Source organism: Salvelinus namaycush, chromosome 23, assembly GCF_016432855.1.
Source record: "Salvelinus namaycush isolate Seneca chromosome 23, SaNama_1.0, whole genome shotgun sequence".
Lineage (NCBI taxonomy): Eukaryota > Metazoa > Chordata > Actinopteri > Salmoniformes > Salmonidae > Salvelinus > Salvelinus namaycush.
Genome location: NC_052329.1, coordinates 38,865,957 through 38,884,410, shown reverse-complemented (window position 1 = coordinate 38,884,410; position 18,454 = coordinate 38,865,957). Strand labels below are relative to the sequence as shown.

Below are 18,454 nucleotides of genomic sequence, written 5' to 3'. Positions count from 1 at the left end.
CCTTTCTTTAAAAAAAAGTGACATTTCTAAGTGACCCCAAACTTTTGAACAGTAGTGTATGCATATAATCATAAGAGAAGGGAACAAAGCACTCAATTCTCACATCTCGTCAAGTTCAAAGTAGTTGAGAAGCTCTCAAGTCACAATGACCAGGTCATGTCACATGTCCATATTCAAATCTATAGTATACTACACTGTCATTCCATTCACTATCTTTACAATCAAATCAAATAACTCAAGACACTGACCACACAGCAGAGGCATATTCCCTGAACAATGATCCACACATAGTATATTTCACTGTTTACTGCTTAGTTTGCATAGTGTGCATTCCCATCGTAGACTCTGCCTGTGTAATGGCATAAAGACAGGTTTTTTTTTTTTAAAGTATGGGCCTATGGGGAAAACGAGTGCCATCATACATTAGATTTACAGTAAGGGTAATTTAAGTATTTGGCATACAACATCACCTATCCTTATAAGGTGAGGATGAACCTGTAAACAGGTAATTGTTGAGAACTCCTACTTTGTTGCTAGGTTACTACACCCACAGGAGTCCCCCAACTAACAGGGACTCCCCGCCCTACAAGTGTCTTAACCACACACCATTTTGTAATGGAAACAGTTACAGCGGACATGTGCAGGCACACTGAAGGAGTCGAAAGCGAAAGCCACAAAAGAAACTGTGTTTACTGAAAAGCCAAGCAGCTTATGGTTCCATATAAGGGAATTCATAGACAAGGGTGTATGTGGTCTATCTGCCATTTAAGTGAGTTAAGGGGTGTGTGGTATAAGTCCATCTTGCCTTATAGTCCTTGTAATCTCACAAAAAGCACAGACAGACAGAGAGTGGGACATAACACAGCAGGGTTATATACAAATTGTAATGAGAAAAATTAGCTTATTAGTTTAAGACTCAATTACTGTAGGCTATTGCCTGTTGTGTTTAGATGAATGCCATGATGATGACATGGGGCCTCATTTATCAACCGTGAGTACATTTCATACTAAAATCTGGCATAGGTGGAGATTGTAGGAGTTGCGTGCTCAACAAATGATTGGGATTTATCAAACTGTTGCATGGAACATACAGAGCCTTCAGAAAGTATTCATACCTCTTGACTTTTTCCACATTTTGTTATGTTACAGCCTGAATTCAAAATGGAAAGGCTTGAAAATTGCTGTTCACCACTGCTCCCCATCTAACTTAAGAGTTTGAGAAAATCTGTACCGACCCTTCTGGACAAATCAGTTGAAATTACACATATCACCGGCACATGACAATCATATCAGATCTGACCCATGACGCGTGACATTACTTTGAATTTTGGATACGACCCTTCTGGACAAATCAGTTAAAATTACACATACTTACGGCCCTTGATAATCACATCAGATCCGACCCAGATGCGTGACATTACTTAGAATTCTGGATCCGGACCTGCTCACGTCCCAGATCGGGTCTCAGGTATTCGGTACCTGAGAGGTATTCGGTAAGAGCCATACTACACTGAACAAAAATATAAACGCAACATGCAACAATTTCAAAGATTTTACTGAGTTACAGTTCATATAAGGAAATCAGTCAAATCCATTCATTAGGCTCTAATCTATTCACATGACTGGGAATACAGATATGCTTCTGTTGGTCACAGATACCTTGAAAAAAGGTAGGAGCATAGAGTTGATCAGGCTTTTGATTGTGGAATGTTGTCCCACTCCTCTTCAATGGCTTTGCGAAGTTGCTGGATATTGGTGGGAACTGGAACACGCTGATCCAGAACATCCCAAACATGCTCAATTGGTGAAATGTCGGGTAAGTATGCAGTCCAGTCCATGGAAGAACTGGTACAGCTTCCAGGAATTGTGTACAGATCCTTGCAACATGGATCTCATGCTGAAACATGAAGTGATGGCGGCGGATGAATGGCACAACAATGGGCCTAAGGATCTCGTCACAGTATCTCTGTGCATTCAAATTGCCATGGATAAAATACAATTGTGTTCGTTGTCCGTAGCTTATGCCTGCCCATACCATAACCTCACCGCCACCATGGGGCACTCTGTTCACAACGTTGACATCAGCAAACCGCTCTCCCACACAACGCCATACATGCTGTCTGCCGGTACAGTTGAAACTGGGATTCTTCTCCAGTGTGCCAGTGGCGATCGAAGGTGAGCATTTTCCCACTGAAGTTGTCTACGACGCTGAACTGCAGTCAGGTCAAGACCCTGGTGAGGACGATGAGCACACAAATGAGATTCCCTGAGATGGTTTCTGATAGTTTGTGCGGAAATTCTTCGCTTGTGCAAACCCACAGTTTCATCAGCTGTCCAGGTGACTGGTCTCAGACAATCCCACAGGTGAAGAAGCCAGATGGGGAGCTCCAGGGCCGGAGTGCTTACGAGTAGTCTGCGGTTGTGAAGCCGGTTGGACGTACTGCCAAATTCTCTAAAATGGCTTATGGTAGAGAAATGAATATTCAATTTATTCAATTATCTGGCAACAGCTCTGGTGGACATTCCTGCAGTCAGCATGCCAATTGCACACTCCCTCAAAACATCTGGGACATTGTGCTGTGTGATAAAACTGAACATTTTAGTGGCATTTTATTGTCCCCAGCACAAGGTGCACCTGTGTAATGCTGTTTAATCAGCTTTTTGATATGCCTCACTTGTCAGGTGGATGGATTATTTTGGCAAAGGAGAAACGCTCACTAAAAGGGATGTAAACAAATTTGAGCACAAAATTAAAGAAATAAGCTTTTTGTACGTATGGAAAATTTCAGGGACCTTTTATTTCAGCTCATGAAACATGGGACCAACACTTTAGATGTTGCATTCCTATTTTTGTTCAGTGTATATTTGTGCACTCGTGAACGAGGATTACAACTCCGCCTGGAACACGCAAGTGGTTAAATGTAAAAACATTACTAAGTGCCAAATAAAGTAACAAGGTTGATGATTTCTTCTTAAATCAGCCACAAATCCCCTTGTGACAGGGTGAATGGAACCTTGTGTGCAACAGGAGTGGCAATTGAATCGAAGCTTCACAAAAACGTTGTATGCTCGACCCGCTCAGTTTTCCACCACAAAATTTCCAAAAAGAGTAGAACCAGCTCACCTGCTTTTACACTATGATTTGACTAATAGATGTTTAATGTTTCTTTTGAAATAAATATTTCAAATGGAATAGTTTCATCATATTAAAAAGCGAGTTCAGTTAACGCAACAGGGTAGACCTTAAAATGAGGGAGAGACGTAAATGAAACACTAAATAATTATCTTCAGAAATGAATTTGTCAAAGCAACAAAATAACTAGGGCTTTACAATGATGGAGAAACGTAGGGATTGACGGAGGGACACTTTAGCAAGCCGATATTCAGATGTATTGACTTCTCCATGCGGTCTATATTAAAAGGGGACTTCATTTAATAAACAGGCTTTTAAAATTCAATATTGGTGCACAATTTCCCCTTAAAATATCAAAGGGATGGAAAAGGCACTCTTTTCGTAGAACTACCTATTCGTTGTGTAGCAGGAACAAACCAGTCATGACTGAAAAGGAAAGACATGTCCTGCAATATGATTTAGGCCTAGGCTATAAAAAAATAAAAGCAAAAGAAACATATTAGGATTCATGCTGCTATCTGATCTCCTAATGTATCCGTTTTACAATTAGATCTACATGTTTTTATTAGCCTACCATTATTATAATACACATGAATCAAACACCTCCACTTCCTCCCAAATAACAATATTTGCTTGCAATACAATTGTTCCACCACTAGAAAATGTGAATGCGCATGGGGAAATGGAATACCTAGTCAGTTGCACAGCAATGCATTCAACCAAAATGTGTCTTCTGCATATTGTATGAACTGTACCTGCACACTTCCCAATTAAGTTCAACATTTATCAATACCAACCTTTGCGGGAAAACTGCCACAAGCAAGGTTTAGAGTATTTTTTGTGCGCAAGCAACTCTGATAAATGAGGCTCCTGGCTGTCTTCTATGTTCTTAAATTCTGATACTGAAAAACTGATAAACACCTCCATCTAGAGGACAAACTGGAGCATGACAGTCTAGACTAGGCATCAAATTGTCAATAAAAACAGATCAAGAAATTTGAATATTTTATTCCTCAGACAAATGATATATCACTGATCAAGGAAAGTCTCACTATCAAACAGAGGAATGTGGAATATTTACATCGTAACAACCCAGATGGAGATATGTCCAAATTAGCTGCTGAAAAATAGAACTAGAATTAATAAGTGTCTTTCAATGGGACCAAGTGTCACTGTCAACAGGAAGTGACCTCAGTGCTCCTCAGAAAATGAGCCTTACTTCTTCTCCACCAGCTGTGGTTCAGAGAGTTTCTGGATGGCCAGCTCCTTCACCAGGTTCTCCACACAGCTCTTGAACAGAGGCTCCGGCTCCTGGGACACAAAACAATAAGAGTCCAGTGAGAGAGAGTATGGGACAGAGTGGATAAAATCTAAAAATGAGTCGATGTCGACCGTGTATGTTTACCCTGGCAGGGTGATCACTGAGTGACACCTGTTCTTATTGACTGAAACGATGCAGTTACCTTGTGCTCCAGTTGTCTCATTTTCTCCACGGCCTCATCCACACTCAGGCCAACCCACTCAGCCTCCTCTGCAGGGATCTCAAACTGCTGCTGGGGGCAAGGGAAGAGGGGGCGAGGACAGAACGAGAGGGAGAGATAATGTAATGAGATCTTTTAACCATCTACAAACTTTGTGCAGCACTTTCACGGACTTTATGAACTGCTGCTTCATCTCCTATAGCAACTTGATGAACGCTCAAGACAAAAAAAAGTGTGTTGATACTTCAAACCGTCATGGTCCAAAACATAACGAACCCACTTTGTACTTGGTGTAGATCTTCTCCCTCTTGGCAGGGTCCTCTGGGTAGAGCTGGGTGTCTTTAAAGGCCAGCCTCAAGAGCATGGCCCGCCTCAGGTCCATTCCTAGCTTGGAGTTCAGGTCCTCCTTTGGTGTCTGGAAGAGAATCAATCAAGTCACTGGATGATGAAACCCATGCTAAGTGTCATCTTCTCAAAACACTGCACGTTGGGAGAATTTACATATGTTCACACACTATAGCTAAAGATGACAACATGCAGCCTCCTCTCTCACCCTCAGGATGTAGAAGTCAAAGCCGTAGGCAGCATCAATGAGGTCTAGGGCGCGAGCCGTTACGGTGATGGTGAACTTGTGGTTGAGGATCTCACTGTACAACTCTCTGGTGAACAGCTGTGGCTTCCAGACTCTTTCCAGCCTGGTGGAGAGCTGAAGAGAGAGACAATGTTAGGATACATGCTCAGATATAGAATAAAGTGTGTATGTGAATACAGGGAACAAAACAAATGTTAATTATTGCCCTGCATAGTACTCACTTTGTCATTGTTGGCATATCTGAAGCCTGATATCCATCCCTCGCCTCCCCATAGGCCATCATGGGACTCTGGGGGGTAGTAGATGGGGATGGGGACGTCTTGTACCCGCTCCTTGTGCCCTGTTTTGGGGTTGGCCCTGTACTTGACTCCCAGGGCCTTCCAGTGGACCGGGGTGGGCTGCGTGGTTTCCTCCAGAGAGCGGAGGTAGTGTTTGGGGAGGCGGGCATAGATCCCCTGCTTCAGTTTCATGGCTTCCCAGATTTTTGGGGGGTACTTGTGGAGAGGCATGGTCACTGAGCTGGTGTTGACACACGCCTAGTTGGGGAAACATACAAATATCATAGGGCAAAGATTAGTCTTATTTACAGTTCCTTTCTTATTTCGTTAAAGGAATATCGTTGCATTTAAATGTGCTTATGTTAAACTCATTGTTAGACAACAGCAAGGTAAGGTCGATGTAGCTAGCTAATTTAGCTATCTATGTTGCTGCTGGATTGTCCGGCAGTCAACGGCGAACAATAACGCACGTTGGGATCACTAAACTAGCTAGCTAGATAGGACAGCAATGAAGCCATTTATAATATAATTCCAAAATTGTTGCCAAATACTTGTTTCTACTCAGCTCAAATAGCAATTTACCTTTGAATTGGATAAGCGACAAATTACACCATCAAAAGAAGCTTATTTCTCTCCACGTTACTTCAATACCAAGGACATGCACACATTTCCGTAAAAGATGGTTCCGCCCACTCTAACAAGAACATTGATTGGTTAAGAAAAAATACGTTGAAGTGGTGATTGGTTTATCGGGCTTGCCAGTCATTATGTACATCTGGTCTGGTTCGTTGAAGGATGCATACAATGTGGGCCGCGGCGCGCGCAGCACCTGACTTTTGATTGACCGGTCATCTCATTTTAGTCATTTAGCAGAAGCAGTCAAGTGCTTTGCTCAAGGGTCGGGGATTCGAACCCACGGCCTTTCAGTAACTGGCCGAACGCTCTAATGTAACCGCTAGGCTACTTTTCATCATCAATACCAAACTGTATTAGAAAGCATGACTCAAATGTATCAGAAAGCATGACTATGTTAAGTTGAAATAAAACCTTCCAACAAAAGCAGACATGAACTATCATCCACTGTAGCCATTTAATTTCAAGAGCATTATTACAAACGGATTTTGTTGTTGCGTAGAATTCTCTATTAGCGAATTGCGACGAATATTATAGGTAGGGGATCAAAGTCGACACATTTTTGCCCTCAGAAATTACGCCCGAAAGGTGGAATTGAACCACTCTGCCGCTAAGCAGCGGTTAGTAAATGCCCGGATGAGCTTCGGTGGTCCGAGGTGTGGTTTGAAGCCTGCACCGCAGAACACCGAAGCTCATCCGGGCATTTACTAGAGAGTTTCCAATGACGATTTATACCTGACAGTGTACATAAGTGTTTCAGTCTCGGTGACCAACTTTTGTGGCAAAAGCAACCATGCTATTTAGTATAAGGTATGTAAGCATTTGCTCCATTGAAAATAACAAGCGTTTTATTGACTCTATAATGAAAGAAATACAAATATTAACGAAATTTGTTGTTAAAGGAGGGCTTTTCGAAATAATGCAAAATAGCTCTGATTTTATTGGCTGGTGGATAACAAAAGGGGTGGAGTTTCTATAGTCTGTATCCAGGGTCACCGACAAATAATGTCTGATCCCTGGCTCTGACCCAACTCCCCAAGGGTGTCTCATGTGTGAAATAGGACCAATGTAAGCACCCACCTAATTATTTTACTTTATTATCTCTGTAGAGAGGTATCTTAGGCAAAATACTGTAAATGTAGGCCTATTTACTGCATGTGATTGGCAGGACACTGAAGGTAGAATTGCCCATCATAAAGAGAAATTATGACAAAATGCACGAGTGGTTGCACCAGTCTAAGGCACTGCATCTCAGTGTTAGAGGTGTCACTACAGTCCCTGGAATCCAGGCTGTATCACATCCGGCTGTGATTGGGAGTCCCATACGGCGCCGCACAATTGGCCAAGTGTCGTCCAGGTTTGGCCGGGGTAGGCCGTCATTGCAAATAAGAATTTGTTCTTAACTGACTTGCCTAGTTAAATAAAGGTTACATTTTAATAAAATAAAAAATACAAATACATTAGGCTATGTAATCAGTGTCTCTAACGTAGGAAGAACATGACTTTGGTTTTCTCATTTGTGGGTTCATTCATTTCAGACATGTTTTGTGCACAAAGGAAGCAGAAAGTCTTTGGTTAAAATAATTTTATTACAGCGCTTTTGGTGAAGATAGGTACACAACCTTATAAAAGCAATCCATGTGATATTTCAGGATCACACATGTACTGTATATTTTTATATACTAAAACAGGGGTTCAAAAACTGTTTTGGCCCACCACCACCCCATTTTGATATCTGAAAATTCTTGTGACCACAACAATGTGAAAGAAATGATGTAGCCTAATTAACAACCAATTTTTACTCTTTTTTACTCTTTTTACTCAGTCAATTGAAAAACATTTAAACATTATTTCTGATTGTCTTCTCAACTCACCATCACATACTTTTTAATGTGGGGCTATGTTAGTCAATTGCAATTTAGTCTGACATACGGTCTCTTATCTCACCACCACCAATAAGATGGGTATGTCGCGTTGGAACATCTTATGCCGCGTTCAAACCTACTGGGAACTCGGAACTGGGAATTAAGAAATACATCTCTGACTTCCAACTTCAGCGCATTCAAAACAACTGGGAATTCTGAAAAAAAACGAGCTTTGACTGAGGAAAATCGTTTTCAACGTCATCCAACTCTGAATACTAACTATACTAACTTTCCAAGTTGGAATTGAGAGTTGGATGACGTTCAAAACGATTCAATATGTATTTTCCCAGTCGGAGCTCGTTTTTTCAGAGTTCCCAGTTGTCTTGAACTCACTGAAGTCTGTTCCCAGTTCCAACCTCCAGTTGTTTTGAACGCGGCAGAAGTAATGCTGGATTGACATCGTGGCCAATGTATTCAAACTTTTCTGGCCCATGGTGTTGAATGCTGCGGTATATCTCCAAGTTCTGTGCTCAGCTCTTTTGCCGCCAGTTGCTCTCGGTGTATCATATGGCAGAGGGAAACACATTTATAAATAGAGTGCAGAAGCCTGCCCACTGTCCCGCCATAGATGGTGCCCCAACTGTGCAAAAGCCCACCATACAGTAAAATCCCCAGGGAAGCCAAGCCAGAAAATAATGCCATATTACAACCTAGTAATTGGTTTAGCCACAGAAAAAGGCAGCAACCTTCCCACTAGCCATGTTTGGCTGAGATAATGAGTGGGCTGGACATGTCGAAAGATGAGTTTGGATTGGTCTGCTATATAGCGCGCTTCTGTCTATTTGAGCTGGTCAGTATGTGAAGGTAATCCTGTCTAATCCGTCTTTTAAAAAATATATATCTCGTAGTAGAACTACATAAGTGTTGCTCTCCACTTTTCTGGAGAACAGTTTTTAAATCAGTGGAATTAGAGTATGATAGCTAAGGAGATGGAGAAAACACCTGTCTCTGGATTACATCTTCAAACTTAAGGCAACCATGGCATCCATGATAGGGAGAAGCGTCCATCCATGATGTAAAAGGTAAGATAGTCTAGCTAGCTACATTTTCAGATATTACACGTTTCTAATTTTGACAGAATGTTACGTGTATGATCTTATTATTCGTATCTCAGAGCCATTTGCTTTGCTAATTATAGCCTAATGTTATCTAGCTAACATTGAACCTGGTTGGTTAGCTACCTGCAGATTCATGCAGGGTAGTAACGTCATGAGTTGGGATTATGGTTCATTGTTTAGCTAGCTAGCTACAAGACTCCACTATGCAAGTAACCATTTCAATAGAATATCACTGCGACAACTGTTGATAGACGTAGCTGGTAAATTATCTCTGGCTATCTACTCTGATGTCAGAGCACTCTCGTCTGAGTGTGCCAGAGAGCAGAATAACTGACGAATTTACGAACACAACACCCATTGAATATGGCCGGTGTCAGTAAACGTTGGCAATTAAAAAAAAAAAATGTTGCCAGAAGCACAGTTGCAGTCACCAATGCTCTGGATAACTTAAAAACAGCCTAACCAGCTCTGCTAGGGCGAGTAAAATGGTTAGTGAGCTGTTCTCTCATTTGTGTCTGGAAGTAGCTAGCAAGCTTGCCAACGTTAACCAGTTAGCTTGGGTGCTTGACTGCTGTTGTTAGGGCAGAACGCTCGGATCAACCCTTAAAGAGATGGGTGGGGCTAAAGCTTAAGAGGGTGTGAACGATGCTGAATGGGTGTAGACAAAGAATAGCTCTCCAGTAGGTACCAAAATATTCAAAGGCCATTTTCTCAAAAGTGAGTTTACAAGTTGATCAATTTTCAAAGCAGAATTACTTTCCAATTGGTCCTCAAATGCAGTGTATGATATACAATTTTGTAGTTCTGTGTCTCTGCTTTAATCCAATGTAAAAAAACACAATTTCAAATTTTGCTACATAAAAACTAATCAAGGCGGTCGGTCACAATATGTTTGACTTTCAGTCTCACTTACAGTACTCAGCTAGCAAATGCAGCTAGCTAGTTTAGCCTACTCAAACACCTTGCTCAAACAGAAGGATGCTATGTTAGCTAGCTTGCTATGACTATCCAACACAACACTGGAACTCTTCCAACTCAAGGTAAGCTTTTGGTTTGACAAATTTATTGCCACCGGGGCCTGCCTGTGTAAGTGCTAAACTGCATACTAACTGTACACTATAATATTACTGCATGATTGTAGCGGGTTTACTAACGCATTAGTTCTATTAGCTATGTTGACTATGATGTTACTTTAGCAAATATGGTGACAACAATGTAGGCTGTGTGTAGCAGTTATGATATGGTTTGGCTTGGAAAGGTTTTTTCGCCTGGTCACATATAGCTGATGTGTTGTACATTGAAGTCCACAAGCAAAGGGAAAAGGTGAGAAGAGGAGAGCGCATAGATGCGAGAAGGAATACAGCCTGCTTGCTATGAAAGTGAACTGTGTTTACGTGTGATCAGGGGTGTATTCATTCTGCCGATTCTTTTGAAATACATTTCTTGAACGGAAGCAAACAAAACGGGGTTAAACATACCTGAATTTGTCCAATAGAAACTCTCGTTTGCAACTGTTGGACTAATGATTACATCCTATGGTAGTATTAACTATGGATGAGGCATGCGAAATCAATACAGACCAATGTCAAGCTTGGATTCACCATGCCAAAAGGTTTTCCCACAGTGCATGAACAATGAGGACATTCACTGTGATGTGGATGATAATTTATGGCTAAATGCTCAAGACAGGCTTGATGCAAATGAATGTGTGCTAAACGTTATGTTTTATTTTCATTCATTTAATTTGTTTCATTTAATTTCTTACATTTGATTACAGATAGACACCTATGTTGGTATTATATATATATATATTTTTTTTGCATGAATGATTGTAGAGGATGTCTTCATTGATCACACCTTTGATTACACATTGGATAGATACTGTATTACGGAAATTATAGATTTTCTGTCAATTTCGTTGGGTAATGTAAGTGTATTGCCTAATGTGAAAACGGTGTAATCTACTGTAATTTACTGTAGCATATTACTTTCAGCACTTCTAAGGGCGATTTGAAACATGTATCTTGCATTGTTTGCTATTGGATTAGCTGGTAGTTAAAATGACTACATTGAAAAGATATCATTATGTTGTGTTCGGTTATTAAACCAATGTACTCGTTACATTTCCAAAGCGATAAAAAAAACGAACAGTACTTAAAGCTGTGTGTGTGTATGTCTGAGAGTGTGTGCAAGTGTTAAACTTCAAGAACATTTATAACAGGGAGTACTTAAACATACTTAAAGGCCTACTTAAACATTGGGAGCATTAATAGCTAGCTGTATGCTTCCGTGACTTTTGTTGTTTATGGTGAAAATACTAGAAACACTTTCTGATGGAGATAATGTTGTGTTTCCGTCCCTTACAATCAATGCTTGTAACTCAATGCGCTGTCTTTTAAATATACATATTTTTCTTTAGGGCCAAATATGAGCAAAATCTAAAATTGAGATGAATCACGATTAACTAATGCCATTAACTCGATTAATTACTGTGATCGTTTGACAGCACCTAAATGTTCAATGTACACAAAATGTGAATGATAAGACATAAAATATATCACCATTGCGCAATAATGGAAGTGAAAATATGCTTGAAATGGCATTATTGAATAAATTCTTCATTGGGTGAGTGACTTGGCTTACAATCTACTGTGTCTTTGGTATGGCACCGTGTTAATACAATGAAATACAATACCAGCATAATGATGTAGTACATGCATAGATTATACATTATATACAGTAAACATACAGGCACTTTCTGAGTACCCATAGGAATGATGTTAATTATCCCACCCCATCCCAAAACACACACACAAGCATGATGACTACTGTGATTTCTACTCTTTACCTGAGAGCCTAATTCTTACATTAGGCTATCTAGCACTCTCAAATTACCTCAATGACATGGGGACGAAGTCTTTCAGAATATTCTGACAATAATAATAATATATTATATTCATTCCCCAGGCTGCATCTTAATTTCCCAAAGTGGTTTACTCCCCTTCAGTCCTCTACATCTCACATCACATTCATATGAAGGAAAGAAGGCAAGGAGCCCACTCTTCATTACTGAGATACATCCTAGGGCAAAGGTCCTTCCCTCAAAGAAAGGCGTTCTCTATGATCAGCACGTGAGGCTCCTCAGTTTCCCCAGCAGGGGGTGCCAGTGGCTCTGCAGACCCTTCCTCCAGAGGAGCACAGCACATCTTCCCAGCACAGCCCTTCCCACAGGCCAGGCTGCAGGTCAGGTGTGAGGGCAGTGGGGGAATCTCCCTATGGATGATGGTGGGTGTGGTGCTGTTGTTTTCCAGGTTGCCGTTGGCTGTGGGAGTGGAGAGGAGGAACTCTGGTTGTACGGTGCAGCAGCTCACACCTACACTCTGTAGCACCTTGGTGACCCCAGACATCAGATCACCACACCTGTGGGAATAGATGCATACTGAGGTAACTGTATTACAGACCTTCCAACACCATCTCCCCAACATCAACATTCATTGTTTTGTACTATAAAAACAGATAAAAACCTGTGTATCTGGAACCCAGCGTGGCAGTGGACATGTACAGACGCCACCAGGCAGCTCTCTGTCAGCTGCCACACATGGAGGTCGTGCACCGCCTGCACCCCTGACACACTGGCGATCTGCCGGCCCAGATCAGACACACACACCTGGGGCGGGACGGCCTGGAGCAGCAGCCAACCGTAGCGGCACACCTGGGGCAGAGCGGTGGCCAGCAGCACCATCACAGCCACCATGGAGAAACCAGGGTCCAGGTAGATGAAGGGGCCACAGGCCCCAGAGCCATGCAGGCAATCTGGGCCCAGGAGTAGCAGGGTAAGCCCGTTGGTGAGGGCCAGGATGGAGCCCAGCAGTGCCTGGGTGAGGGTGATGAGGGATTGGAGAAAGGCGGGAAGTTGGACCCTGAGCCTTGTGGGGCTTTCTGACTTTAGGGCTGAGGCTGTGGTGGGGTCTGTCTGATTATCTGAGGAGACAGGATAAAAAGGGGGTAAGGCAGGAAGAACTGGACAAAACTGAAATAATTAGTCCGTCTGCCACCCATTAAATGGCTTAAAATTATTATTATTATTTTTTTGTCTGTTTCACTTAAAGAGATTTCACTTTTGTATACACAGTACCCAGTAGTTCTGAAAGTAGTGTTCACGAGCCAAAAATGTGCAGATATGTGCGCCACGTCATTGCTCTCTCTGTTGTGCTGCTGTGCATGTGCATCATGTGCATCTTGCTAGCTATCACTTATATGGCAAAAGCTCATTGGTTGAACTCGAATTAGTGGGGGGCTGGCCCAGGTGGGGGAGAATGGTGCAGCACAGTTTTGGACCATGTCTCTAAAGTCAAAAGGTTTGACAGCAATGCCATAAAATTAAAGTCAGTTGGGAACAGGTCTTTGATGTCCCAATACCTTGGCATCGGATCTATGAACTGATATGTAAAACAACAATTGACACACATTGTCTGACCGGTGCAGCCTCGAGGAAACATAATCAATAGAACATATTCTAGCACTGTCCTTCGGTGGCTGGCTTTTGGAGTCAGGTCCAGGAGTGATTATGTCATAATATCAGGGTTCAGATGGACCAAAATATTGTTGGGGGATCTGAAAAATCACAATCAGTCAATGGGTAATACCATTGTAGTCTTGGGTAAAGGAGGGTTGGAGTTCAAATCAGAACTAATGGTGGATTGGCCGCTGTGATTGAATATCCAGCATTTGCAGAAAGAGGAAATTAGGGACATACAAGTATGTATAATCATTTAACTACATGCACCGTACATGAGTGAAAATAGCTGTAAGTAGCAGTACAAGTATTGTTGCATGTTAGTATACTCCAATCAGGGGAGGAGTGTGGGGTTAAATAAAACCATAATAAAAGGGGATTAGAAATGATGCAAACAATTAAATTGATAGAACCCAAAATCTATCTGCAATATTAAAGCTGATCTACACCCTAGTTCTCCTTTTGATTTGTTGTTAAATTCCAGACTAGGACAGATAAGACCACAAAATGCAGCATCCTCCCCAAGCATAGGAATGACTCATCCACCAAATACCAAAATGTACTGTGAAGGCCAAAGACAGGAAGATAACATTTCTCACCTCTGTGTCCCACACACTTAGACACCTCAGAGTTGGGGTACGTTGGATGACAGCCACTGGCCTCTGGATGTGGGAAGTTGTTTGGTGTCTCTGAAGTTCTGCAGTCTGCAGGGAGTGTGTGCGAGTCTGCAGGGAGTGTGTGCGAGTCTGCAGGGAGTGTGTGTGCTCCATGGCAGTGGTCTGAAAGGAGACCCTGAGGGGCCAAGGTATGGAGTGGAGATGTCTGGGTTGGGTGCTGAGAGTCTCTGTCAGGGTTCAGGACACTGGAGGTCCCAGGGTTACAGAGTACAAGTGTTCCATCTTGGAAGGCACCATCCAGAGATGTAGTGAGGTTACTGAGGTCATTCTCTCCCCCCACTCCAGTGCTGTCTTTGGTCTGGACCTTGGCCTTGACTGTGGTGTGTTGGAATGAAAAACAAACAGACGTTCATTGCTTATATTCTAGTTAACCTACTAGAATAATGCAGAACTTGTACACAATTCCCTCCCACACTGACATTAATAATAAAAGCAAAGAATGCACTGTGCCTTTTCCATTCACACCAAGGACAGAGCTCTCCTCCCCCTCCCAGGCAGCTCTAGTCTTGGTCCCAAGCCAGCTACCCCAGCTGAGCCCCAGCACCAGGAGGTTGTAGAGCAGGCTGACAGCCCCCATCACCGTGGCCAAAAGAGGGCGCAGTATAGGGTGGGGCTGCAGGGTGTGGCTGAGGATATCCAGAGAGACAGAGACACACAAGGCAGCCAGCAGGAGAGCTGAGATCAGAGCCCCCAGGGGCTGGACCCTCGCTTCGCTGTAGAACAGGCCACACAGGGAGGCCTGAGGGGGGAGGCGTCGGGGAAAAGGGTTGGCTGGAATAGACAGGGTGGGATGGGGATAAGAGGTTAGCTGGTTGGACTCAGAGTGGTCAGGGGAGAAACAATGGGTGGTTGTAGGGGTGAGAGGTTTGGAGGGAAACTGGGAAGTGGTGGTGAGGACAGGGGTTGAGAGGGGAGGAGAGGGACAGGAAGCTGAGCTGAAGGGGATGGGGGAGACACAGGAGGTGGTTAGGGCATATGGGGGAGATTTGACAGGTGACTGAGTGGGGGTGGAGGTGATGGAGGTGATGGAGGTGGAGAGAGGGGAGGCAGGTGGCGGTTTTGGGGGGCCTCTGCCCAGGGTAGGAGGAGCAAGAGGAAGAGCCATGTGCATGAGGATGAAGAGGGTGTGGAAGACGTCCACCATGGTGATTAGGGAGTTACAGAGGCGGCTGACAACAATCTCACACAGCAGGAGCAGGAAGGTCAGGACCAGCATGCATCTGTGCAGGGCACTGCCGTGGGGGAGCCCCAACCTGCTTGCCATCTCACCTGTCAGAGGATACAGACACATGAAAAAAGTAACATTTCATGCTTAATATTGATGGAGCAGCCCATCAGATGCAATAATTGTATAGCTTTTTCTATCAATGTTTACTGCTGCAGAGGTTATTTGGTTACCCAAAGTACAACATACACTCTTAAAAAATGGGTTCCAAAAGGGTTCTTCGGCTGTCCCCATAGGAGATCCCTTTTGGCTTCCAAAAAAGGTTCTCCATTTCTCCTATGGGGACAGCCGAATAACTCTTTTAGGTTCTAGATAGCGCCCTTTTATCTAAGACTGTACTGATAGAAACAAAGTTACAAATTAGGCAAATCCTGTAACCTTTAGTTGTAGCTAATCTGCCCAGTGCTATAAATTGACAAATTTGATTTGAAATGTTTCAAAGGAGCTTTAGCACTTCTCTTGTACAGTGGAATGTGTTACCAGCCTAGCTGATCCTAAAAAGTCATATAGGAATTAGTTTCACAGCATGAATAACCTGCTTGGAGCGCACACAAATTTACCATATGTGCTCTGACTGAAATACATAAATCAAAAAGTGAAAAACAATTACCGGTAGCCTAATGCAATGAGCAATGATGTGCTCTAAAAATCAGAGCAATTAAAATTAGGATAGTCTGACGACAAAAAAAATCCCTGACAAATGGTTTGCCACTATCACTTTTACATAGTGTGAATGAATATTTACATTATTGTTTTAGAGTTTCTTTACCTTTAACGCGCGGTAGATCACAAGCGTCAAATAAAATAATCACCTGGTAAATGGCGGCGAGATAATACGTCCACATTTGCGCTTCTGCGCGCCGAATTAAAAAGTTTCCTCATGTGTTCTGCTCCGTTATTCTCTCTCTCCTCTCTCTCTTTTTCTCTCCCACGCCCACCAAACCCCCAGGTTATAATCGCTGTCATGTGAGGGGATTCGCTCTCATCATCCTTCATTATCCCCAGTCTGCTGTCCCGTTCCCTTGTGTGGGTTAAGAGGAAAGCCCACCCACCCATTTAACCCTTTACTGCCCACATATCAAAAAAAGGTAATGCTGAGTGAAAGTAATTTAAACCTGAGCAAAGATTATACCATACTGAACAAAAATATAAACGTAACATGCAACAATTTCAACAATTTTATTTAGCACCAGTTCATATAAGGAAATCAGTCAATTAAAATGAATTAATTCGGCCTTAATCTATGGATTTCACATGACTGGGCAGGGGCGCAGCCATAGGTAGGCCCACCCACTTGGGAGCCAGGCCCACCCACAGGGCAACCAGGCCCAGCCAATCTGAATTCGTTTTTCCCCACAAAAGGACTTTTTCACAGACAGAAATACTCCTCAGTTTCATCAGCTGTCCGGGTGGCTGGTCACAGACAATCCTGCAGGTGAACAAGCCGGACGTGGAGGTCCTGAACTGGTGTGGTTACACGTGGTCTATGGTTGTGAGGCCGGTTAAACGTACTGCCAAATTATCTAAAACAATGTTGCAGGCGGCTTATGGTAGAGAAATGAACATTACATTCTCTGTCAACAGCTCTGGTGGACATTCCTGTAGTCAGCATGCCAATTGCACACTCCCTCAAAACTTGAGACATCTGTGGCATTGTGCTCTGTGACAAAACTGCACATTTTAGAGTGAACTTTTATTGTCTACAGCACAAGGTGCACCTGTGTAATGATCATGCTGTTTAATCAGCTTCTTGATATGACACACCTGTCAGGTGGATGGATTATCTTGGCAAAGGAGAAATGCTCACTAACAGGGATGTAAACAAATTTGTGCACAAAATTTGAAATAAGCTTTTTGTGCGCATGGAATATTTCTGGGAACTTATATTTCAGCTCATGAAACCAACACTTTACATGTTGCGTTTATATTTTTGTTCAGTATATATACAGTGGGGCAAAAAAGTATTTAGTCAGCCACCAATTGTGCAAGTTCTCCCACTTAAAAAGATGAGAGAGGCCTGTAATTTTCATCATAGGTACACTTCAACTATGACAGACAAAATGAGAAAAATAATCCAGAAAATCACATTGTAGGATTTTTAATGAATTTATTTGCAAATTATGGTGGAAAATAAGTATTTGGTCACCTACAAACAAGCAAGATTTCTGGCTCTCACAGACCTGTAACTTCTTCTTTAAGAGGCTCCTCTGTCCTCCACTCGTTACCTGTATTAATGGCACCTGTTTGAACTTGTTATCAGTATAAAAGACACCTGTCCACAACCTCAAACAGTCACACTCCAAACTCCACTATGGCCAAGACCAAAGAGCTGTCAAAGGACACCAGAAACAAAATTGTAGACCTGCACCAGGCTGGGAAGACTGAATCTGCAGTAGGTAAGCAGCTTGGTTTGAAGAAATCAACTGTGGGAGCAATTATTAGGAAATGGAAGACATACAAGACCACTGATAATCTCCCTCGATCTGGGGCTCCACGCAAGATCTCACCCCGTGGGGTCAAAATGATCACAAGAACGGTGAGCAAAAATCCCAGAACCACACGGGGGGACCTAGTGAATGACCTGCAGAGAGCTGGGACCAAAGTAACAAAGCCTACCATCAGTAACACACTACGCCTCCAGGGACTCAAATCCTGCAGTGCCAGACGTGTCCCCCTGCTTAAGCCAGTACATGTCCAGGCCCGTCTGAAGTTTGCTAGAGAGCATTTGGATGATCCAGAAGAAGATTGGGAGAATGTCATATGGTCAGATGAAACCAAAATAGAACTTTTTGGTAAAAACTCAACTCGTCGTGTTTGGAGGACAAAGAATGCTGAGTTGCATCCAAAGAACACCATACCTACTGTGAAGCATGGGGTGGAAACATCATGCTTTGGGGCTGTTTTTCTGCAAAGGGACCAGGACGACTGATCCGTGT

General features: G+C 42.8%; 2 protein-coding genes across 3 annotated transcripts; both read right to left on the bottom strand.

Moving 5' to 3' along the window:
- Nucleotides 1-4,125: 4,125 nt before the first annotated feature.
- On the bottom strand, nt 4,126-6,180 carry mrpl28 (mitochondrial ribosomal protein L28). 2 transcript variants are annotated; one of them, XM_038962036.1, is made up of 6 exons: nt 6,067-6,180; nt 5,428-5,742; nt 5,168-5,320; nt 4,895-5,029; nt 4,597-4,686; nt 4,126-4,444 (listed from the first exon to the last, which is right to left on the bottom strand). In XM_038962036.1, exons 2-6 carry the CDS (start codon nt 5,713-5,715, stop codon nt 4,349-4,351), a joined length of 762 nt encoding a protein of 253 aa, XP_038817964.1. In that variant the 5' UTR covers nt 5,716-5,742; nt 6,067-6,180; the 3' UTR covers nt 4,126-4,348. The 2 variants fall into 2 exon arrangements, with proteins under 2 accessions (XP_038817964.1, XP_038817965.1); XM_038962037.1 differs by having other exon boundaries at nt 4,597-4,683.
- Nucleotides 6,181-11,640: 5,460 nt separating this feature from the next.
- On the bottom strand, nt 11,641-16,483 carry LOC120018673 (mucin-6). Its single transcript, XM_038961874.1, has 5 exons — nt 16,331-16,483; nt 14,759-15,562; nt 14,216-14,608; nt 12,625-13,081; nt 11,641-12,520 (listed from the first exon to the last, which is right to left on the bottom strand). The coding sequence occupies exons 1-5, from the start codon at nt 16,398-16,400 to the stop codon at nt 12,202-12,204; spliced, it is 2,043 nt and encodes a 680-aa protein (XP_038817802.1). The 5' UTR covers nt 16,401-16,483; the 3' UTR covers nt 11,641-12,201.
- Between the last annotated feature and the right edge of the window lie 1,971 nt (nt 16,484-18,454).